This window comes from Coregonus lavaretus (assembly GCF_964263955.1).
Source record: "Coregonus lavaretus genome assembly, contig: HAP1_SCAFFOLD_605, whole genome shotgun sequence".
In the NCBI taxonomy this organism is placed as follows: domain Eukaryota; kingdom Metazoa; phylum Chordata; class Actinopteri; order Salmoniformes; family Salmonidae; genus Coregonus; species Coregonus lavaretus.
In genome coordinates, this window is record NW_028156203.1 from 24,652 (window position 1) to 49,425 (window position 24,774).

At 49.0% G+C, this 24,774-nt stretch overlaps 1 protein-coding gene across 1 annotated transcript in view; it reads left to right on the top strand.

Annotated features, from left to right (window-relative positions):
• The window catches only part of LOC311126652 (pleckstrin homology domain-containing family D member 1-like), a gene marked incomplete at both ends in the record, with an annotated part of 39,328 nt that overhangs the window by 11,778 nt on the left and 2,776 nt on the right, over positions 1-24,774 (top strand). Inside the window, 9 exons of the mRNA XM_084200644.1 lie at positions 2,908-3,001; positions 3,432-3,521; positions 3,993-4,069; positions 6,197-6,288; positions 6,739-6,886; positions 7,809-7,902; positions 7,992-8,158; positions 10,519-10,651; positions 23,491-23,635. Coding sequence (XP_084056770.1) covers positions 2,908-3,001; positions 3,432-3,521; positions 3,993-4,069; positions 6,197-6,288; positions 6,739-6,886; positions 7,809-7,902; positions 7,992-8,158; positions 10,519-10,651; positions 23,491-23,635 — 1,040 coding nt within the window. The remainder of the gene's footprint in view (positions 1-2,907; positions 3,002-3,431; positions 3,522-3,992; positions 4,070-6,196; positions 6,289-6,738; positions 6,887-7,808; positions 7,903-7,991; positions 8,159-10,518; positions 10,652-23,490; positions 23,636-24,774) is intronic.

Consider the following 24,774-nt stretch of genomic DNA (forward strand, 5'->3'; position numbering starts at 1 on the left):
GGTTATACCCTGGACATTATATGGTAACACAGTGATCAGGCTGGTTCCCCCAGGCTAGGTTATACCCTGGACATTATATGGTAACACAGTGATCAGGCTGGTTCCCCCAGGCTAGGTTATGCCCTGGACATTATATGGAGAACACAGTGATCAGGCTGGTTCCACCAGGCTAGGTTATACCCTGGACATTATATGGTAACACAGTGATCAGGCTGGTTCCCCCAGGCTAGGTTATGCCCTGGACATTATATGGGAACCCAGTGATCAGGCTGGTTCCACCAGGCTAGGTTATACCCTGGACATTATATGCATCTAAGAAGTAGAAAATAAGCAACAAATAATGTCAGTTTACATAAATGACGTTTCACAATTGGGTTATCAAATGTATCAAAGTAATGAAGTGGTTTGTCTTCTGTAATTGTACAAATGATGAGGCTGTGAAAGCTGTTGCTGCTGACAGGTGAAGGTTGCTGGCCGGATACTTATAGGAATGCTCACAGCGAGGGCATGTCTGCATGATGCTGATGAGGTACTCCCTCGCTGGTCTTCTCTACGCTGCATGTTCAGCTGCAAACTGGACATCTCTGGAACAACTGTAGCAGGCAATCTGATAAATTGGTGTTGACAGCCAATTGGTAAATTGCATTTTGTTCTAAAGGAAGGACAAAGCTTTTTGTTAATGCACTTCACAACCAAAACGACTCTACTAGTTGTATCTTCTTTGCTGGGGAATTAACCTACTAGTTTGTCAAACCGGGTAATTTTTTATAAAAACTTTTCACATAACACATATCACCTGTCGTTGTTGATGAAGCCATCTGTGTCATCAGGGCAGTAACTCGGGTCACTATCAGAGGCCTCATGATGGCGTGTCCTTTTCGTAGGAGTGGAGGGAGACACTGGCAACAATGGAGGACGTGTCATTGATATAGTCCCGACACAAATCTAGGGTTGCTACCCAAGCCGGCTGGTCGTACGTTCTGTCGGTTCAATTACCAGAGACGCGACCCAGTCGTTCAGTCTTTTTGTTCTGTATCTATGGACGCGACCCAGTCGTTCGTTCTAAATGTTCTATTGCCATACTGGCTGGCAACGTTCTTATCCCTTGCTTGCTAGCTAGCCAACTACGGCTAATTTACAGTCACGTCAAACAGTGCAGCCAGAATAACAACGAAGTAGCGGCATTTGCATTTGTTTAAGCTGTTTTCTAGTGACATTTATTTGGATACATCCATAACAATGAGCTAATGAGGTTCGATTTCACCTGGCGTAGAAAATGTGCTCTCTCGTCAGGACACTGTTGTTCCGAGGAGCTAGCCAACAACACAGCTAACACAATCACTTCAAACTGAAGCTGGAAAGACAGCAAACTAGCTGCACTTCGTTTAGTTTGACCTGTTTTCTATTGAAATGTATATATCCATAAAAATGATGCTGATTCATGATTTCGACTGGCTGAGAAACGCTGCCTGCCTGCCTGTCTCGTCCCGACTCCCGACACGTTCATTACTATGGGACAGCTGGAGATCAAATTTGAATATTGAAACAAGGTTAATACAAATCTCCGCTGTTGAAAACTAAATGTAAGTCTAAAAAGAAATGTGAGATAATGTTTAGATGCTTTTTATAGTGGAGATCAAGTTTATAAATTGCCCGGCTGGGCTGACGAGACAGTGGATTGGGCAGTCAGATGGAACAGAGTAAACAGGCATTTTAACGTCATAGATTTAGCCGGTGGTAACTTGTGGAATAGACACCGGCTGGAATGCGGTTTTAACCAATCAGCATTCAGGATTAGACCCACCCGTTGTATAAATAAATATTAATGTCTCAGCTCTTATTGCGGGACTTTGACTATCCCCTTTCATTGATCCACAATCCACAGGTAAGGGTGGACAGTGCAATATGAATATCTAATAGGCTACACAATACTGTAGTAGGTTGACTGGTAAAGCTTAATGTGGCTCATTTCACAGTGCTTTCAGAGACATGCGATATCAGGTATAACGCTAATATTGTAAACTCGTCACAGTTGTGTTCTGTGGGTGTCACGGAGTAGACTGATACCTAATTTCAATGATCCACAATCCATAGTGGAGGCTGTACAGTGAAATATAAGTATGCCCCAAAAGCAAATTCTGAAGTGTAATCCATCACAGTGTGATTATTTTTGTTGTCTTGCCAAATTAGCTAATTATTGTCTTTTGTTGAATTTATATAACAACATTCCAAACTTGTTTAGCATTATCTAGTCCAAATATGGCATCATTCCACTATTGGTATCCATTTGCATCACTTTCAATTAGGGACTTCTATGATGAAGGCGAACTGCAAATTCCTCTATTGTGGCTGACCCGTATCGATGCCACAATAGGCCGTTTTCAAAGGGATTAGTAGTTTTTTAGGGACAGTCGCTCTTTAAACTTTAAACAGTCAGTTCTAACAAGCTGAGTTTAACCAGCTCAATCATTTAACACAGTATTTATTTTTATTTCAGTTAGTGTAGGAGGCAAAGTTTCTAATTTTATTTTCGTTTTGGGTTAGTTTCAACAAAGACAGTACAGTTTGAATATAGGCAGAAACTGCTTCTCCAATAGAAATCCCTGATCAAGCTTGCAGACGATGTTGGCTATCTAAGCTCATGGGCAGAAACACCTCATCAGGTCTAACGGCGGTGTGGGTTCGCTAGCAAACCTCTGTCAGACTCTGCTGGTATGACTTGATAGCGGTGGTTAGCTAGTAAGCGAGTCAAGACAAGTAAAAGTACACATAGTTATCCAGAATGATTTGAGTCAGGATGCAGTCAACGGGCTGCTGCTTGCCTGTTTGTTTACCTCACTCTCTTTTAGCCTTGTGTTGCCGTACCTCTTTCTCCTCTAGCTAATGACACGTTCTCCATCCTCCCAGATTCTTTATCATCAAGGAGAGTTTCCTGCTCTACTATGCCGAGAATGAGAAGAGGAGCTTTGAGACCAACAGATACTTTAATATCCACCCCAAGGTGAGCCTTAGTCAACATGGTGCACGTGTTAACCTCAAAATCAAACCAAATCAAATTTTATTGGCCACATGCGCCGAATACAACAGGTGCAGACATTACAGTGAAATGCTTACTGACAGCCCTTAACCAACAGTGCATTTATTTTTAACGAAAAAAGTAAAAAATAAAACAACAACAAAAAAAGTGTTGAGGAAAAAAAGAGCAGAAGTAAAATAAAATAACAGTAGGGAGGCTATATATACAGGGGGGTACCGGTGCAGAGTCAATGTGCGGGGGCACCGGCTAGTTGAGGTAGTTGAAGTAATATGTACATGTGGGTAGAGTTAAAGTGACTATGCATAAATAATTAACAGAGTAGCAGCAGCGTAAAAACGTTTTTATTTTATTTTGTTTTATTTATCCTGTTGTCCAATGTGTCTGTCTGTCTCAGGGTGTGATCCCGTTAGGAGGCTGTGTTGTGGATCCTAAGGAAGACCAAGGCATGCCTTTCGCCATGGTTATAAATCACGAGGACTTCACTGTAAGCACTTAGTCGTACTGTTGCTTTAATAATAGATACTTGAAATCTGCATCTCTGTATTATTAGGCAGTTACTGTATATGTCGTGATGATGCTGTAGTGTGATGTATGCTACTGTTTGTAATAAAAAATAAATTACAATTCTAGTCATTAGCATCAGTGCATACATTTTCATACTTTTTTATTGTTCGTACTGGTCTCCCCGTGGGAATCGAACCCACAACCCTGGCGTTGTAAGCGCCATGCTCTACCAACTGTGTCGCATGGGACGTATGCATGATGTGATGATAATGTATGCTACTGTATATTACCATGTGATGATAATGTATGCTACTGTATATTACCATGTGATGATAATGTATGCTACTGTATATTACCATGTGATGATAATGTATGCTACTGTATATTACCATGTGATGATAATGTATGCTACTGTATATTACCATGTGATGATGCTCTATTATTCCCTCAGGGTGACATCGTCCTGGCTGCAGAGAATGAGGCAGAACAAAACCAGTGGCTGGAGATGCTGCAAGAGTCTGGCAAAGTGTGAGTCACTATTTACTACCCACTGTCTCTTTAAATCTAGCTGTACACAAACTACACACTGCCTCTTTAACTCTAACTGTAAACAAACCATGCACTGTCTCTTTAAATCCAATTGACCACACTGCTTCTTTAAATCCAAATCAAATCAAATCAAATTTTATTGGCCACATGCGCCGAATACAACAGGTGCAGACATTACAGTGAAATGCTTACTTACAGCCCTTAACCAACAGTGCATTTATTTTTTTATAAAAAAAGTAAAATAAAACAACAAAAAAGTGTTGAGAAAAAAAGAGCAGAAGTAAAATAAAATAACAGTAGGGAGGCTATATATACAGAGGGGTACCGGTGCAGAGTCAATGTGCGGGGGCACCGGCTAGTTGAGGTAGTTGAAGTAATATGTACATGTGGGTAGAGTTAAGCAGCGTAAAAAGATGGGGGGGGGGGGGGCAGTGCAAACAGTCTGGGTAGCCATGATTAGCTGTTTAAATCCAACTGACCACACTGCTTCTTTAAATCCAACTGACCACACTGCCTCTTTAAATCCAACTGACCACACTGCCTCTTTAAATCCAACTGACCACACTGCCTCTTTAAATCCAACTGACCACACCGCCTCTTTAAATCCAACTGACCACACTGCCTCTTTAAATCCAACTGACCACACCGCCTCTTTAAATCCAACTGACCACACTGCCTCTTTAAATCCAACTGACCACACCGCCTCTTTAAATCCAACTGACCACACTGCCTCTTTAAATCCAACTGACCACACTGCCTCTTTAAATCCAACTGACCACACTGCCTCTTTAAATCCAACTGACCACACTGCCTCTTTAAATCCAACTGACCACACTGCCTCTTTAAATCCAACTGACCACGCTGCCTCTTTAAATCCAACTGACCACACTGCCTCTTTAAATCCAACTGACCACACTGCCTCTTTAAATCCAACTGACCACACTGCCTCTTTAAATCCAACTGACCACACCGCCTCTTTTAAATCCAACTGACCACACTGCCTCTTTAAATCCAACTGACCACACTGCCTCTTTAAATCCAACTGACCACACTGCCTCTTTAAATCCAACTGACCACACTGCCTCTTTAAATCCAACTGACCACACCGCCTCTTTTAAATCCAACTGACCACACTGCTTCTTTAAATCCAACTGACCACACTGCCTCTTTAAATCCAACTGACCACACTGCCTCTTTAAATCCAACTGACCACACTGCCTCTTTAAATCCAACTGACCACACTGCCTCTTTAAATCCAACTGACCACACTGCCTCTTTAAATCCAACTGACCACACTGCCTCTTTAAATCCAACTGACCACACTGCCTCTTTAAATCCAACTGACCACACTGCCTCTTTAAATCCAACTGACCACACTGCCTCTTTAAATCCAACTGACCACACTGCCTCTTTAAATCCAACTGACCACACTGCTTCTTTAAATCCAACTGACCACACTGCCTCTTTAAATCCAACTGACCACGCTGCCTCTTTAAATCCAACTGACCACATCGCCTCTTTAAATCCAACTGACCACACTGCCTCTTTAAATCCAACTGACCACACTGCCTCTTTAAATCCAACTGACCACACTGCCTCTTTAAATCCAACTGACCACACTGCCTCTTTAAATCCAAGTGACCACACTGCCTCTTTAAATCCAACTGACCACACCGCCTCTTTAAATCCAACTGAACACACTGCCTCTTTAAATCCAACTGACCACACTGCCTCTTTAAATCCAACTGACCACACCGCCTCTTTAAATCCAAGTGACCACACCGCCTCTTTTAAATCCAACTGACCACACTGCCTCTTTAAATCCAACTGACCACACTGCCTCTTTAAATCCAAGTGACCACACTAACTGTATTATCAGGGGTAGCTGGGGTTAAGTCTATAAGTCTACCTCTAAGTAAAGGGTCCATCTCAGAGTGGGGCTTTAGTCTCCTCAGACATGTATAGGGGAGCTGCCCAGGTCTGCAATTGTATAGTAGAATATGTGACCTACTGTTGTATAGTGTTGGTGGTGATCATGCTGTATAAAACCTATGTGACCACGCGCTGTATTAGACCTGTTCAACACGTAGTGTCTAAAACCTCCAGCACCTGGAAGAACGCCCAACTGGGAGAAGCCATGATAGAGAGCCTGGAGGCCCAGGGACTGCAGCTGGCCAAGGAGAAGCAGGAGTATCTGGGTAAGAAGAAGGGGCTGGGGACGGGGTCAGGGCTGGGATGGGCTGGGAGAAGCCATGATAGAGAGCCTGGAGGCCCAGGGACTGCAGCTGGCCAAGGAGAAGCAGGAGTATCTGGGTAAGAAGAAGGGGCTGGGGAGGCATGGGGAGGAAGGAGGCATGGGGCCTGGTTCAGGGGAGAGAGGAGGCGCTGGGTGAGAGGGGACATGGGGAGGTATGGTTCAGGGTGGCAGTCCTGAGGGGCTGGAGTGAGAGGGGACATGGGGAGGTATGGTTCAGGGTGGCAGTCCTGAGGGGCTGGAGTGAGAGGGGACATGGGGAGGTATGGTTCAGGGTGGCAGTCCTGACGGGCCATAGAATGACAGTCCTTTGTTGTTTAGTTTTGATGCTAACAGTCCCACATGGAGACAATGGCCATATACAACAAGGAAACAGGCTGTTTTGTCCCTTCAGATAAGCTGATGGAGGAGACAGAAGAACTGAGCCTGCAGAGAGAACAGAAGGAGAGGCTGGAGTGTCTGAACCTGGTTCTGGAGGAGGAGAAGCAGAAGTTTGAGGAGCTGGTGATGGAGCTAAGAGGAGAACAGGAGCAGATCAAACTGTAAGAGAGAACTATGGAGAACACAAACTGTGATCTTTAACAGGAAACATTCATATTACATTCATAAATAACATACAGTAATCCCCACACACGAGCAAGAAAGATGCATTTAATACATTTAAAGTGCATTTAATATAAGACGTGTAGCTAGTATATCCATCTTTATCCACCGCGTTAACTAAAGTGCTGTGAAAACTCTTAGCCATAAGACTCTTTGATCCTCTGGTCCATCTGTTGACTCCCGAGTGGTGCAGTGGTCTAAGGCTGTGCCACTAGAGATCGCAGTGGTCTAAGGCTGTGCCACTAGAGATCGCAGTGGTCTAAGGCTGTGCCACTAGAGATCGCAGTGGTCTAAGGCTGTGCCACTAGAGATCGCAGTGGTCTAAGGCTGTGCCACTAGAGATCGCAGTGGTCTAAGGCTGTGCCACTAGAGATCGCAGTGGTCTAAGGCTGTGCCACTAGAGATCGCAGTGGTCTAAGGCTGTGCCACTAGAGATCGCAGTGGTCTAAGGCTGTGCCACTAGAGATCGCAGTGGTCTAAGGCTGTGCCACTAGAGATCGCAGTGGTCTAAGGCTGTGCCACTCTAAGCTGTGCCACTAGAGATCCTGGTTCGAATCCAGGCTCTGTCGTAGCCGGCCGCGACCGGGAGACCCCATGGGGCGGCGCACAATTGGTCCAGGGTAGGGGAGGGAATGGCCGGCAGGGATATAGCTCAGTTGGTAGAGCGTGGCGTTTGCAACGCCAGGGTTGTGGGTTCGATTCCCACCAGTATGGCCAGTATGAAAAAAATAAAATAATGTATGCTCTGGATAAGAGCGTCTGCTAAATGACTAAAATGTAAATGTTGTGACAGTTGGGTTTGATGCTCTCTGAACTGGTCAGTTTGGTTGCCTATTACCCTGTGTGCCGTGTTGTTGACAGGGACTTGGACGGCACAGCACAGTCTCTGAAAGGTGTGGAGTCTGAAAAAGAGGAGCTGAACAGTTTAACAACACTTCTACAGAAATCTATTGAGGTATTTAAAATGAATTGGAGGAGAAACACACACTCAGGTACACACACACACACACACACCATCGTTACATCCATGATCTGGTCCTCCAGGAGTTGTCCCATGAGAAGCAGCGAACCCTGGAGTTGCTGAGGGAGAAGGAGCATCCAGAGGAGGAGCAGGAGGTGCAGCCTGGTGACACTGGACTGCGATCGGAGCTGAGACACATTGAAGAGCAGATGAGGGAACTGCAGAGAGAGAAGGAGCAGGCTAAGGAGAGGTGAGAGGACCAGCGCAATGAGGAACATGGATCTTATTTCTGTTATTTCAGACGTGCGTAAAAACCTTCTCCTACCATATGAAAGACACACGAAGCAGTAAAACTGGTTAGAGAGGATCTGTCAAACCTCAGATCAGATGGAGCTGCATGTGACCGGGCCGGCTGGTCCACTTTCATAAATGTAGCATGCCTGTATCTGGTCACACCAGCTGACTGTCCTGAGGCTGCCTAAGAGTTTAATGAGGGCGAGAAACACCATTAAGGTGGAAATGTGCATTGATTTCCCAACAGCCAAACCAATGCATCAACAAGCACCAGTGAGTGGGATCAGGATGTGATGGGAAACTGGTGTTGACCAGAGGGCATGAGTGTTCTATAAAAAAAGAATGCAGTGTATCTGTCAATGGAGTGCCCCACTGCAGAGCTCCACCGTGAGGCCTACTGTGGGTATCTCTCAAGGCAGAGTCACGTTGAAGAGCCCCATGGGGAGGCCTATTGAGGGATTCTATCAATGAAGGGCCACACTGCAGAGCTCCACCGTGAGGCCTACTGAGGGTGTCTCTCAATGAATGGCCTCACTGCAGAGCTCCACCGTGAAGCCTACTGAGGGTGTCTCTCAATGAAGGGCCTCACTGCAGAGCTCCACCGTGAAGCCTACTGAGGGTGTCTCTCAATGAAGGGCCCCACTGCAGAGCTCCACCGTGAGGCCTACTGAGGGTGTCTCTCAATGAAGGGCCTCACTGCAGAGCTCCACCGTGAAGCCTACTGAGGGTGTCTCTCAATGAAGTGTCCCACTGCAGAGCTCCACCGTTAGGCCTACTGAGGGTGTCTCTCAATGAAGTGTCCCACTGCAGAGCTCCACCGTGAAGCCTACTGAGGGTGTCTCTCAATGAAGGGCCCCACTGCAGAGCTCCACCGTGAGGCCTACTGAGGGTGTCTCTCAATGAAGGGCCTCACTGCAGAGCTCCACCGTGAGGCCTACTGAGGGTGTCTCTCAATGAAGGGCCTCACTGCAGAGCTCCACCGTGAAGCCTACTGAGGGTGTCTCTCAATGAAGGGCCTCACTGCAGAGCTCCACCGTTAGGCCTACTGAGGGTGTCTCTCAATGAAGTGTCCCACTGCAGAGCTCCACCGTTAGGCCTACTGAGGGTGTCTCTCAATGAAGGGCCTCACTGCAGAGCTCCACCGTGAAGCCTACTGAGGGTGTCTCTCAATGAAGTGTCCCACTGCAGAGCTCCACCGTTAGGCCTACTGAGGGTGTCTCTCAATGAAGTGTCCCACTGCAGAGCTCCACCGTTAGGCCTACTGAGGGTGTCTCTCAATGAAGGGCCTCACTGCAGAGCTCCACCGTGAAGCCTACTGAGGGTGTCTCTCAATGAAGGGCCCCACTGCAGAGCTCCACCGTGAGGCCTACTGAGGGTGTCTCTCAATGAAGGGCCTCACTGCAGAGCTCCACCGTGAAGCCTACTGAGGGTGTCTCTCAATGAAGGGCCTCACTGCAGAGCTCCACCGTGAAGCCTACTGAGGGTGTCTCTCAATGAAGGGCCTCACTGCAGAGCTCCACCGTGAAGCCTACTGAGGGTGTCTCTCAATGAAGGGCCTCACTGCAGAGCTCCACCGAGAAGCCTACTGAGGGTGTCTCTCAATGAAGTGTCCCACTGCAGAGCTCTGCAACAAGGCCCACTGTGGTTTCACACAGGGCATTTCCTGGACATTAGGACCTACAGAACGACATTCTTCTCTCCATAACAGATCATTGTGAGCTTGTGTCTGATATTAAAATCCCCTTGTGATAGATTTGCCTACCAAATTCATCCATTAGGTAAGAGGTTAGGTAAGTGATGTGAATGCCCGGGGCGGAAGGCTTTTTAACACTCATCCTGGTATTGACCTGCTATGGATGGGGAGTGGACTGCAGGATTGTGTGTACGTACGTGATTGTGTTAGTGTGCACAGTACCTTTCCTCTAACTGTGTGTCTGGCAATGCGCCCGTCACAGTGTGTGTGTGTGTGTGTGTGTGTGTGTGCAAGGCGAGCGTGCACAGGACTGTGTGTGTGTTCTCTGGCTCCCCCCGCAGGCTAACGGAGAATGAGCAGCGTGCCACAGTTCTACGTGACTGTGTGTGTGTTCTCTGGCTCCCCCCGCAGGCTAACGGAGAATGAGCAGCGTCCCACCGTTCTACGTGACTGTGTGTGTGTTCTCTGGCTCCCCCCGCAGGCTAACGGAGAATGAGCAGCGGGCCACAGTTCTACGTGTCTGTGTGTGTGTGTTCTCTGGCCCCCCCCGCAGGCTAACGGAGAATGAGCAGCGTCCCACAGTTCTACGTGACTGTGTATGTGTTCTCTGGCTCCCCCCGCAGGCTAACGGAGAATGAGCAGCGTGCCACAATTCTGCAACAGGAGAGAGAGTTCTACTCCTGTCAGTCCAGGACTCTACAGCAGTCCCTCACACAGCTCACTGTGGACAAGAAGCAGACCGAGGTGGAACTCAAGGTAAACCACACTGCCTCTCAAATGGCACCCTATTCCCTATATAGTGCACTACCTTTGACCAGAGCTAGGGCACCCTATTCCCTATATCAGAGCTCTCCAACTCTGTCCCAAATCTAGCGCTCCTGATTCTAATAATTAGCTGGTTGATAACTTGAATTAGGTTAGTTATAACTGGGGTTGGAGTGAAAACCTGCAGTAGCGCAGCTCTCCAGGAACAGGGTTGGAGAGCCCTGCCCTAATGAGTACACTACTTTTGACCAGAGCCTCAAACACTAGCATACACATTTTGGCTAGAGCCTAATGGCACCCTATTCCCTATATAGTGCGCTACTTTTGGCCAGAGCTATGGCATCGTAAAGGCTGGCCATGGCTCACATCAACACCGTCATGTGTCTATTTGTCAATAACAGCTGGTGCGCTGATCTCTAATATTAATGAAGTCTCGAGGTATTGCTGGCCTGAGGTAGAGTACCTCATGATAAGCTGTAGACCCACTATTTACCAAGAGAGTTTTCATCTATATTTTTCGTAGCTGTCTGTTTACCACCACAAACCGATGCTGGCACTAAGACCACACTCAACGAGGTGTATAAGGCCATAAGCAAACAAGAAAATGCTCATCCAGAACAGGCGCTCCTAGTGGCCGGGGACTTTAATGCAGATAAACTTAAATCCGTTTTACCTCATTTATAAAAGCATGTCAAATGTGCAACCAGAGGAAAAAAAACTCTAGACCACCTTTACTCCACACACAGAGATGCATACAAAGCTCTCCCTCGCCCTCCATTTGGCAAATCTGACCATAATTCTATCCTCCTGATTCCTGCTTACAAGCAAAAACTAAAGCAGGAAGTACCAGTGACTCGCTCAATACGGAAGTGGTCATGACTACGCTATAGGACTGTTTTGCTGCACAGACTGGAATATGTTCCATCATTCATCCAATGGCATTGAGGAGTACACCACCTCAGTCACCGGCTTCATCAATAGGTGCATCGACGACGTCGTCCCATCAGTGACTGTACGTACATATCCCAACCAGAAGCCATGGATTACAGGCAACGTCCGCACCGAGCTAAAGGCTAGAGCTGCCGCTTTCAAGGAGGGGGACACTAACCCGGACGCTTATAAGAAATCCCGTTATGCCCTCAGACGAACCTTCAAACAGGCAAAGCGTCAATACAGGACTAAGATTGAATCCTACTACACCGGCTCTGACGCTCTTTGGATGTGGCAGGGCTTGCAAACTATTACGGACTACAAAGGGAAACCCAGCCACGAGCTGCCCAGTGATGCGAGCCTACCAGACGGGCTAAATGCCTTTTATACTCGCTTTGAGGCAAGCAACAATTAAGCATGCATGAGAGCACCAGCTGTTCCGGACGACTGTGTGATCACGCTTTCCGTAGCCGATGTGTGCAAGACTTTAAACAGGTCAACATTCACAAGGCCGCGGGGCCAGACGGATTACCAGGGTGTGTACTCAGAGCACGCACTGACCAACTGGCAAGTGTCTTCACTTACATTTTCTACCTCTCCCTGACCGAGTCTGTAATCCCTACATGTTTCAAGCAGACCACCATAGTCCCTGTGCCCAAGAACACTAAGGTAACCTGCCTAAATGACTATTGACCCGTAGCACTCACGTCGGTAGCCATGAAGTGCTTTGAAAGGCTGTTCATGGCTCACATCAACACCATCATCCCAGAAACCCTAGACCCACTCCAATTCGCATACCGCCCCAACAGATCCACAGGTGACGCAATCTCAATCGCACTCCACACTACCCTTTCCCACCTGGACAAAAGGAACACTTATGTGAGAATGCTGTCCATTGACTATAGCTCAGCGTTCAACACCATAGTGCCCACAAAGCTCATCATTAAGCTAAGGACCCTAGGACTAAACACCTCCCTCTGCAATTGGATCCTGGATTTGCTGCCAGGTGGTAAGGGTTGGCAACAACACATCTGCCACACTGATCCTCAACACGGGGGCCCCTCAGGGGTGCGTGCTCCCCCCCTCTACTCCCTGTTCACCCACGACTGCGTGGCCAAGCACGACTCCAACACCATCATTAAGTTTGCTGATGACACAACAGTGGTAGGCCTGATCACCGACAACGATGAGACAGCCTATAGGGAGGAGGTCAGAGACCTGGCAGTGTGGTGCCAGGACAACAACCTCTCCCTCAATGTGAGCAAGACAAAGGAGATGATCGTGGACTACAGGAAAAGGAGGGCCGAACAGGCCCCCATTAACATTGATGGGGCTGTAGTGGAGCGGGTCGAGAGTTTTAAGTTCCTTGGTGTCCACATCACCAACAAACTATCATGGTCCAAACACACCAAGACGGTCGTGAAGAGGGCACGACAACACCTTTTACCCCTCAGGAGACTGAAAAGATTTGGCATGGGTCCCCAGATCCTCAAAAGGTTCTACAGCTGCACCATCGAGAGCATCACCGCCTGGTATGGCAACTCCTCAGCATCCGACCCTAAGGCGCTACAGAGGGTAGTGCGTACGGCCCAGTACATCACTGGGGCCGAGCTCCCTGCCATCCAGGACCAATATACCAGGCGGTGTCAGAGGAATGCCCTAAAATTTGTCAAAGACTTCAGCCACCCAAGTCACAGGCTGTTCTCTCTGCTACTGCACGGCAAGCGGTACCGATGCACCAAGTCTGGAACCAACAGGACCCTGAACAGCTTCTACCCCCAAGCCATAAGACTACTGAATAGTTAGTTAAATAGTTAACCAAAAGCTACCCTGACTATCTGCATTGGCTACAGTTACAGTTATTCAAACAGGGCTCTAAATGAAAAATAAAATCGACCTCAAATTACCACTGGTACTCCCAACTTAAAAGTTCGGAGCACAACATGAAATTTAGGAGCACGACATTACATTTAGGAGCACGACATTACATTTAGGATCACCAGAAAACCAGATAGTTTGAATTTATTGACATACATACAGCCTATGCGGGCAGGCCACTGCTGTAAACTAAATTCACTGTCATGTTCGTGGAACCAGTCCTGGACAATCCTAGCCTTGTGGCTTGGGGGCAAAAATATATACTTTTGCAGATGGATACGCTGCTGCCATGAAGGGGTGCACCTGATTGGCAATGATGGTTAGATATCCTGTGGCATTCAAACGTTGCTCCACTTTTATCAAGGGGCCCAATGTGTGCCATGAAAACACACCCCACACCATCACACCATCACCACCAGCCTGCAATGTTGACACGTGGCACGATGGATGCATGTACTCATGTGGTTTTCTTCATACCCTAGCCCTCCCATCAGCGTGAAAACAGCAGGAACCAGGATTCATCAGACCAGGCAATGTTTTTTTCAATTCTCCAGTGTCCACTGTTCTCGATCCATAGCCCACTGCTACCGAAGTTTCTTGTTTTTTTGCTGAAATTAGTGGAACTCTGTAAGGTGGTCGGCTGCCATACCCCATTCGTGTCAAGGCACGACGAATGATGCATTATCTTTTGGGTCTTTGGACACCAATGTTGTACTGGACTGTCAGTTGACTAACTGTAGCCCATCTGTTGTTCTGCACAACTAGTATCAGCCTCCTTTGTCCTCTTTCCTCAGTTACCTGTGTTTGACCGCTGGTCTGCCGTTGGCTGGATGTCCTTTGGGTGGTGGGACCACCACTGGTCTGCCGTTGGCTGGATGTCCTTTGGGTGGTGGGACCACCACTGGTCTGCCGTTGGCTGGATGTCCTTTGGGTGGTGGGACCGTTCTTGATACACACGGGAAACTGTTGAGTGTGAAAAACACAGCAGCGTTGCAGTTCTTGACACAATCAAACCGGTGCGCCTGGCACCTACTACCATACCCCGTTCAAAGGCACATAAATATTTTGTCTTGCCCATTCATCCTCTGAATGGCACACATACACAATCCATGTCTTAATTGTCTCAAGGCTAAAAAAATACTTCTTTAACCTGTCTCCTCCCCCTTTCATCTACACTGATTGAAGTGGATTTAACAGGTGACATCTATAAGGGATCATAGCTTTCACCTGGATTCACCTGGTCAGTCTATGTCATGGAAAGAGCAGGTGTTCCTAATGTTTTGTACACTCAGTGTATAATGGGCATATATTAATTCTAGACACTTTTGAAGCACACGTTGTGTCCTAGAAACTAATATGTAACACTGTAAAGACCTGAGTTTATTATAAAAGATCAAAGGTTGATAAGAATACCTGTCAATTAAATTACAAAGTCATTTGTGGAATATTAGGTTTCTACATTGTGTAAAAGGACTATTTTCCTATTGAGATGCTTTACATTGAAAAATTGTACACTGTCTCTTTAAGAACTTCAGGTTTGCGACGACAACGTGCAAGAGATCTGTCATTCATTCATTGCTATGATCATGGATCTCCTGAAGAGATCCTTCCTTTCTTTCTGTGTCCCCAAATGTTTGGACGTACCGGTGAAGTTACCAGGTTGTTAGCTAGCTAGCCAATGAGGTAACTGAACAAAGTGTGAACAAATGGTAAACGACTCGCAAGTAGTTTCCAAATTTTAAGAGGGGTCAGATCTTTTGACCTGGTTGGGCTACACAACTAGCCCTCACAGTCTCACGTCAGAATTAGACGTTCATCCATGTTCAACATCACATTTCGAAGTGTTTAAGGTGAAGTTTAGGCATTAACTCCACATTTTTAAGGTTAGGTTAAGTTTAGGCATTAACTCCGAATGGTTAAGGTAAGGTTTGGGATAGGCTTCAAACTAAAATCTAAAAAATTACTTTCTATCGCTGGATTGGAACTTGCAACTTTTGGAATCAGAGGCAGATGCTTACGCCTATCCACTATCCCGTCCACAAGGTCACTGTTGCCCCCTAGTGGCTGGTTTCCACATCACCTCCCGACGTCCTCAGCCATGGATGGAAAGTATGAAAAAAAAAAAAAAAATGTATGCACTCACTAACTGTAAGTCGCTCTGGATAAGAGCGTCTGCTAAATGACTAAAATGTAAAATGAATACTGACTTGTATCACGGGTGACCTGCCTTGGGCTACAAGCAAGCCATTTTTGCTGTAGTAATGGTGCAATCATGACGCTATTGAATCTGCACTCGCTTTTTTTTTCTAAGGCACTCGGGGAAACAATGGTACAACGGTACAGCAAAGCCTTATCATTACAACAATTATTATCTGGGAGAATTTTCCCTAGTCGCACAATGCTCCCAAAATGAAACTCCTGGTCACACAGCTAAATATTTAGTTGCATATGCGATGAAATAGTGCTAATCTAGAATCAGGTCCCCCCTGGTCATTAGGATCGAAAAGAAAAGAGAAACCCGCACTCTGCTCAACAGTATCACTGTTGTTTATTGAAGCTTTACGTCTCTGCCTCTTGGCCTTCGTCAGAGCTTTTGTGAATGTTTGTCATTTGCACTCTTATGTAGAAGTTGCTCCACCCACATCCCTTCAAATAGGGTAAAGGAAAATAAAAATGTGTTACTAAATATAACAATGTACATTTCATGAATATTGAAGAGGAAGGGGGTGTTGAAGAGGAAGGGGGTGTTGAAGAGGAAGGAGACGTTGAAGAGGAAGGGGGCGTAGAAGAGGAAGGAGGCGTTGAAGAGGAAGGGGGCGTAGAAGAGGAAGGGGGCGTAGAAGAGGAAGGGGGCGTTGAAGAGGAAGGGGACGTTGAAGAGGAAGGGGGCGTAGAAGAGGAAGGGGGCGTAGCAGAGGAAGGGGGCGTAGAAGAGGAAGGGGGCGTAGAAGAGGAAGGGGGCATTGAAGAGGAAGGAGACGTTGAAGAGGAAGGGGGCGTAGAAGAGGAAGGGGGTGTTGAAGAGGAAGGAGACGTTGAAGAGGAAGGGGGCGTAGAAGAGGAAGGAGGCGTTGAAGAGGAAGGGGGCGTAGAAGAGGAAGGGGGCGTAGAAGAGGAAGGGGGCGTTGAAGAGGAAGGGGGCGTTGAAGAGGAAGGGGGCGTAGAAGAGGAAGGGGGCGTAGAAGAGGAAGGGGGCGTAGAAGAGGAAGGAGGCGTTGAAGAGGAAGGGGGCGTAGAAGAGGAAGGGGGCGTAGAAGAGGAAGGGGGCGTAGAAGAGGAAGGGGGCGTTGAAGAGGAAGGGGACGTTGAAGAGGAAGGGGGCGTAGAAGAGGAAGGGGGCGTTGAAGAGGAAGGAGACGTTGAAGAGGAAGGGGGCGTAGAAGAGGAAGGGGGTGTTGAAGAGGAAGGAGACGTTGAAGAGGAAGGGGGCGTAGAAGAGGAAGGAGGCGTTGAAGAGGAAGGGGGCGTAGAAGAGGAAGGGGGCGTTGAAGAGGAAGGGGGCGTTGAAGAGGAAGGGGGCGTTGAAGAGGAAGGGGGCGTTGAAGAGGGGAAGGGGGCGTTGAAGAGGAAGGGGGCGTTGAAGAGGAAGGGGGCGTTGAAGAGGAAGGGGGCGTTGAATAGGAAGGGACGTTGAAGAGGAAGGGGGCGTTGAAGAGGAAGGGGGCGTAGAAGAGGAAGGGGGCGTAGAAGAGGAAGGGGGCGTAGAAGAGGAAGGGACGTTGAAGAGGAAGGTGGCGTTGAAGAGGAAGGGGGCATAGAAGAGGAAGGGGGCGTTGAAGAGGAAGGGGGCGTTGAAGAGGAAGGGGGCGTAGAATAGGAAGGGACGTTGAAGAGGAAGGGGGCGTTGAAGAGGAAGGGGGCATAGAAGAGGAAGGGGGCGTTGAAGAGGAAGGGGGCGTTGAAGAGGAAGGGGGCGTAGAAGAGGAAGGGGGCGTTGAAGAGGAAGGGGGCGTAGAAGAGGAAGGGGGTGTTGAAAAGGAAGGGGGCGTAGAAGAGGAAGGGACGTTGAAGAGGAAGGGGGCGTTGAAGAGGAAGGGGGCATAGAAGAGGAAGGGGGCGTTGAAGAGGAAGGGGGCGTTGAAGAGGAAGGGGGCGTAGAAGAGGAAGGGAGCGTTGAAGAGGAAGGGGGCGTTGAAGAGGAAGGGGGCGTAGAAGAGGAAGGGGGCGTTGAAGAGGAAGGGGGCGTTGAAGAGGAAGGGGGTGTTGAAGAGGAAGGGGACGTTGAAGAGGAAGGGGGCGTAGAAGAGGAAGGGGGCGTAGAAGAGGAAGGGGGCATAGAAGAGGAAGGGGGCGTTGAAGAGGAAGGGGGCGTAGAAGAGGAAGGGGGTGTTGAAGAGGAAGGGGGCGTAGAAGAGGAAGGGGGCGTTGAAGAGGAAGGGGGCGTAGAAGAGGAAGGGGGCGTTGAAGAGGAAGGGGGCGTTGAAGAGGAAGGGGGCGTAGAAGAGGAAGGGGGCGTTGAAGAGGAAGGGGGCGTTGAAGAGGAAGGGGGCGTAGAAGAGGAAGGGGGTGTTGAAGAGGAAGGGGCATAGAAGAGGAAGGGGGCGTAGAAGAGGAAGGGGGCGTAGAAGAGGAAGGGGGCGTTGAAGAGGAAGGGGACGTTGAAGAGGAAGGGGGCGTAGAAGAGGAAGGGGGCGTAGCAGAGGAAGGGGGCGTAGAAGAGGAAGGGGGCGTAGAAGAGGAAGGGGGCGTTGAAGGGGAAGGAGACGTTGAAGAGGAAGGGGGCGTTGAAGAGGAAGGGGGCGTAGAAGAGGAAGGGGGCGTAGAAGAGGAAGGGACGTTGAAGAGGAAGGGGGCATAGAAGAGGAAGGGGGCGTTGAAGAGGAAGGGGGCGTTGAAGAGGAAGGGGGCGTAGAATAGGAAGGGACGTTGAAGAGGAAGGGGGCGTTGAAGAGGAAGGGGGCATAGAAGAGGAAGGGGGCGTTGAAGAGGAAGGGGGCGTTGAAGAGGAAGGGGGCGTAGAAGAGGAAGGGGGCGTTGAAGAGGAAGGGGGCGTAGAAGAGGAAGGGGGCGTTGAAGAGGAAGGGGGCGTTGAAGAGGAAGGGGGCGTAGAAGAGGAAGGGGGCGTTGAAGAGGAAGGGGGCGTTGAAGAGGAAGGGGGCGTTGAAGAGGAAGGGGGCGTTGAAGAGGAAGGGGGCGTAGAAGAGGAAGGGGGCGTTGAAGAGGAAGGGGGCGTTGAAGAGGAAGGGGGTGTTGAAGAGGAAGGGGACGTTGAAGAGGAAGGGGGCGTAGAAGAGGAAGGGGGTGTAGAAGAGGAAGGGGGCGTTGAAGAGGAAGGGGGCGTAGAAGAGGAAGGGGGTGTTGAAGAGGAAGGGGGCGTAGAAGAGGAAGGGGGCGTTGAAGAGGAAGGGGGCGTAGAAGAGGAAGGGGGCGTTGAAGAGGAAGGGGGCGTTGAAGAGGAAGGGGGCGTAGAAGAGGAAGGGGGTGTTGAAGAGGAAGGGGGCGTTGAAGAGGAAGGGGGCGTAGAAGAGGAAGGGGGCGTTGAAGAGGAAGGGGCATAGAAGAGGAAGGGGGCGTAGAAGAGGAAGGGGGCGTAGAAGAGGAAGGGGGCGTAGAAGAGGAAGGGGGCGTTGAAGAGGAAGGGGACGTTGAAGAGGAAGGGGGCGTAGAAGAGGAAGGGGGCGTAGCAGAGGAAGGGGGCGTAGAAGAGGAAGGGGGCGTAGAAGAGGAAGGGGGTGTTGAAGAGGAAGGAGACGTTGAAGAGGAAGGGGGCGTAGAAGAGGAAGGAGGCGTTGAAGAGGAAGGGGGCGTAGAAGAGGAAGGGGGCGTTGAAGAGGAAGGGGGCGTAGAAGAGGAAGGGGGCGTTGAAGAGGAAGGGGGCGTTGAAGAGGAAGGGGGCGTTGAAGAGGAAGGGGGCGTTGAAGAGGGGAAGGGGGCGTTGAAGAGGAAGGGGGCGTTGAAGAGGAAGGGGGCGTTGAAGAGGAAGGGGGCGTTGAATAGGAAGGGACGTTGAAGAGGAAGGGGGCGTTGAAGAGGAAGGGGGCGTAGAAGAGGAAGGGGGCGTAGAAGAGGAAGGGGGCGTAGAAGAGGAAGGGACGTTGAAGAGGAAGGGGGCATAGAAGAGGAAGGGGGCGTTGAAGAGGAAGGGGGCGTTGAAGAGGAAGGGGGCGTAGAATAGGAAGGGACGTTGAAGAGGAAGGGGGCGTTGAAGAGGAAGGGGGCATAGAAGAGGAAGGGGGCGTTGAAGAGGAAGGGGGCGTAGAAGAGGAAGGGGGCGTTGAAGAGGAAGGGGGCGTTGAAGAGGAAGGGGGCGTAGAAGAGGAAGGGGGCGTAGAAGAGGAAGGGGGCGTAGAAGAGGAAGGGGGCGTTGAAGAGGAAGGGGGCGTAGAAGAGGAAGGGGGCGTTGAAGAGGAAGGGGGCGTTGAAGAGAAAGGGGGCATTGAAGAGGAAGGGGGCGTAGAAGAGGAAGGGGACGTAGAAGAGGAAGGGGGCGTTGAAGAGGAAGGGGGCGTAGAAGAGGAAGGGGGCGTTGAAGAGGAAGGGGGCGTTGAAGAGGAAGGGGGCGTAGAAGAGGAAGGGGGCGTTGAAGAGGAAGGGGGCGTAGAAGAGGAAGGGGGCGTTGAAGAGGAAGGGGGCGTTGAAGAGGAAGGGGGCGTTGAAGAGGAAGGGGACGTTGAAGAGGAAGGGGACGTAGAAGAGGAAGGGGACGTAGAAGAGGAAGGGGGCGTAGAAGAGGAAGGGGGCGTTGAAGAGGAAGGGGGCGTAGAAGAGGAAGGGGGCGTTGAAAAGGAAGGGGGCGTAGAAGAGGAAGGGGGCGTTGAAGAGGAAGGGGGCGTAGAAGAGGAAGGGGGCGTTGAAGAGGAAGGGGGCGTTGAAGAGGAAGGGGGCGTAGAAGAGGAAGGGAGCGTTGAAGAGGAAGGGGGCGTTGAAGAGGAAGGGGGCGTAGAAGAGGAAGGGGGCGTTGAAGAGGAAGGGGGCGTTGAAGAGGAAGGGGGTGTTGAAGAGGAAGGGGACGTTGAAGAGGAAGGGGGCGTAGAAGAGGAAGGGGGCGTAGAAGAGGAAGGGGGCGTAGAAGAGGAAGGGGGCGTTGAAGAGGAAGGGGGCGTAGAAGAGGAAGGGGGTGTTGAAGAGGAAGGGGGCGTAGAAGAGGAAGGGGGCGTTGAAGAGGAAGGGGGCGTAGAAGAGGAAGGGAGTGTTGAAGAGGAAGGGGGCGTTGAAGAGGAAGGGGGCGTAGAAGAGGAAGGGGGTGTTGAAGAGGAAGGGGGCGTTGAAGAGGAAGGGGGCGTAGAAGAGGAAGGGGGCGTTGAAGAGGAAGGGGCATAGAAGAGGAAGGGGGCGTAGAATAGGAAGGGACGTTGAAGAGGAAGGGGGCGTTGAAGAGGAAGGGGACGTAGAAGAGGAAGGGGGCGTAGAAGAGGAAGGGGGCGTTGAAGAGGAAGGGGGTGTTGAAGAGGAAGGGGGCGTTGAAGAGGAAGGGGGCGTAGAAGAGGAAGGGGGCGTTGAAGAGGAAGGGGGCGTAGAAGAGGAAGGGGGCATAGAATAGGAAGGGACGTTGAAGAGGAAGGGGGCGTTGAAGAGGAAGGGGGCGTTGAAGAGGAAGGGGGCGTTGAAGAGGAAGGGGGCGTTGAAGAGGAAGGGGGCGTTGAAGAGGAAGGGGCATAGAAGAGGGAGGGGGCGTAGAAGAGGAAGGGGGCGTAGAAGAGGAAGGGGGCGTAGAAGAGGAAGGGGGCGTAGAAGAGGAAGGGGGCGTTGAAGAGGAAGGGGGCGTAGAAGAGGAAGGGGGTGTTGAAGAGGAAGGGGGCGTAGAAGAGGAAGGGGGCGTAGAAGAGGAAGGGGGCATAGAAGAGGAAGGGGGCGTTGAAGAGGAAGGGGGCGTTGAAGAGGAAGGGGGCATAGAAGAGGAAGGGGGCGTTGAAGAGGAAGGGGGCGTTGAAGAGGAAGGGGGCGTAGAAGAGGAAGGGGGTGTTGAAGAGGAAGGGGGCGTTGAAGAGGAAGGGGGCGTAGAAGAGGAAGGGGGCGTTGAAGAGGAAGGGGCATAGAAGAGGAAGGGGGCGTAGAATAGGAAGGGACGTTGAAGAGGAAGGGGGCGTTGAAGAGGAAGGGGGTGTTGAAGAGGAAGGGGGCGTTGAAGAGGAAGGGGGTGTTGAAGAGGAAGGGGACGTTGAAGAGGAAGGGGGCGTAGAAGAGGAAGGGGGCGTAGAAGAGGAAGGGGGCGTAGAAGAGGAAGGGGGTGTTGAAGAGGAAGGGGGCATTGAAGAGGAAGGGGGCGTTGAAGAGGAAGGGGGCGTAGAAGAGGAAGGGGGCGTAGAAGAGGAAGGGGGCGTTGAAGAGGAAGGGGGCGTTGAAGAGGAAGGGGGCGTAGAAGAGGAAGGGGGCGTAGAAGAGGAAGGGGGCGTAGAAGAGGAAGGGGGCGTAGAAGAGGAAGGGGGCGTTGAAGAGGAAGGGGGCGTAGAAGAGGAAGGGGGCGTTGAAGAGGAAGGGGGCGTTGAAGAGGAAGGGGGCGTTGAAGAGGAAGGGGGCGTAGAAGAGGAAGGGGGCGTTGAAGAGGAAGGGGGCGTTGAAGAGGAAGGGGGAGTTGAAGAGGAATGGGGCGTTGAAGATGAAGGGGACGTTGAAGAGGAAGGGGGCATTGAAGAGGAAGGGGGCGTTGAAGAGGAAGGGGGCGTTGAAGAGGAAGGGGGTGTTGAAGAGGAAGGGGGCGTTGAAGAGGAAGGGGGCGTTGAAGAGGAAGGGGGTGTTGAAGAGGAAGGGGGCGTTGAAGAGGAAGGGGGCGTTGAAGAGGAAGGGGGCATAGAAGAGGAAGGGGGCGTAGAAGAGGAAGGGGGCGTTGAAAAGGATGACTCATTTTATTTTGTGGCTGGCAGTTGGCATGGACCAACTTGTTGTGTAGATTGCGACCTCTTCTGTATACAATGAGTGGTGGGTTCTTAAATTCTGCTGGCAGAGTAAGGTCCGATGACATAATATGCCAGTGGTTTTTAATAGCAGCGTTGAGCGAGTTCAGGGTGTTCTTTAGCTTTAGGGGGTATTTTTGGGGGGTCATACCAAGGATCATTTTGCTATTTGATTTTTTGATTTTTTGAAATATTTTTTTTAAATGAAAAAATGTATTTGGCCTTACTGCTATTAGCCCATACAAACGCATTGAATAACAGATTCATTACATGGAACAACAGATAGTCCCCCCCGAAAAAAATCGAAAGGAAGTTTGTTCTGAAGTGTCTGTTCTATATCTGAACGATATGAGAAAGATCAGGAAACATTTGCTTGTTTTTTTATTTTTTATTTAACCCCTTATTATTTTTGGCACTAAACAGTCTCCATACACTGTACTTCCATTCATTCTTGTGAGGCCTGTGGGCGTCCTGGAGCAAAAACAACATGTACGTGTTCGTCTCACCTTTCCACAGAGGGGTCATATAAGTGTGTAGCCCAAACCGTTCGGACGCTACAGACAGAAGTTGGCAGATCGGCTGTACCGACTTCAGACGAGTCCCAAGATGCTTGTGGGGGTCTCTACAGACGATTTTGTGATAAGACCGATTTTCGGGATTACATTTACATTTTAGTCATTTAGCAGACGCTCTTATCCAGAGCGACTTACATGAGCAATTAGGGTTAAGTGCCTTGCTTAAGGGCACATCGACAGATTTTTCACCTAGTCGGCTCGGGGATTAGAACCAGCGACCTTTCGGTTACTGGCACAACGCTCTTACCCACTAAGCTACCTGCCGCCCTATGCGATGTCTCATGGTCTGACAAACCCTGCTCTGGCTCTGTCACCTTTCACCCCAGATGGGGGCGGAAGTGCGACATCGGGAAAAAAAACATAGTTTAAACTGACAGATTTTTATGGGGATTTTTTTAATGACGCTAATTCGATCTGACAGCGCTTCTCTCGTTCCTCCTCATAGACAAAAAACGACGTCAATATATCGATAACACTTTAAGATCCTATTCAAAAATATTTTTTTTCATTTTCATTGTTAACAAAACAGATTGTTATCAAAAAGGCTGATCCCAGATCATGCCTCCTACTCTGGGGTGCTTTGTGAATATGTGTCCTGACCTGTGTTGTGTCCCAGGCGGAGATCGAGTCTCGCGTGGAGTTGGAGCGGAGGCTGAAGCAGGCAGAGGAGGCTCTACAGAACCTGGAGAAAGGTCTGAGCTCTCTGGAACGCTCCAAGGAGAAGGACGACAAGATGAAGGGAGACGTCAACAACCTCAGGAGTGAGCTACACTAACTGCACACACACACACACACGCACACACACACACACACACACGCACGCACGCACGCACACACACACGCACGCATACACGTACGTACGTACATACATACACACACATACACACAAACAAACACACACACACAGACATTCTTCATGAGTCATAGAGAAACACACTGCCATAAACACTTCTACCCACAGTTTCAGTTAACCCAGAATAATTCATAAAAGGATCAGTTGACCCAGAATAATTCATAAAGGGGATCAGTTAACCCAGAATAATTCATAAAAGGGTTCAATTAACCCAGAATAATTCATAAAGCGGATCAGTTAACCCAGAATAATTCATAAAGGGGTTCAGTTAACCCAGAATAATTCATAAAGCGGATCAGTTAACCCAGAATAATTCATAAAGCGGATCAGTTAACCCAGAATAATTCATAAAGGGGTTCAGTTAACCCAGAATAATTCATAAAGGGGTTCAGTTAACCCAGAATAATTTATAAAGGGTTCAGTTAACCCAGAATAATTCATAAAGGGGTTCAGTTAACCCAGAATAATGAATAAAGGGGTTCAGTTAACCCAGAATAATTCATAAAGGGGTTCAGTTAACCCAGAATAATTCATAAAGGGGTTCAGTTAACCCAGAATAATTAATAAAGGGGTTCAGTTAACCCAGAATAATTCATAAAGGGGTTCAGTTAACCCAGAATAATTAATAAAGGGGTTCAGTTAACCCAGAATAATTAATAAAGGGGTTCAGTTAACCCAGAATAATTAATAAAGGGGTTCAGTTAACCCAGAATAATTTATAAAGGGTTCAGTTAACCCAGAATAATTCATAAAGGGGTTCAGTTAACCCAGAATAAGTAATAAAGGGGTTCAGTTAACCCAGAATAAGTAATAAAGGGGTTCAGTTAACCCAGAATAAGTAATAAAGGGGTTCAGTTAACCCAGAATAATTCAGTGTGAGTTGTTTTCCTTCCTCCTGGATAGAACATGTACAAGTTATAGCTACAGTAAATTATTTCAACTACTGAGTGCTGCAAGGAACAGAACTATGATCTAACTGTGAAATAAACTACGCTGAACAAAAACGCAACATGGAACAATTTCAAAGATTTTACTGAGTTACAGTTC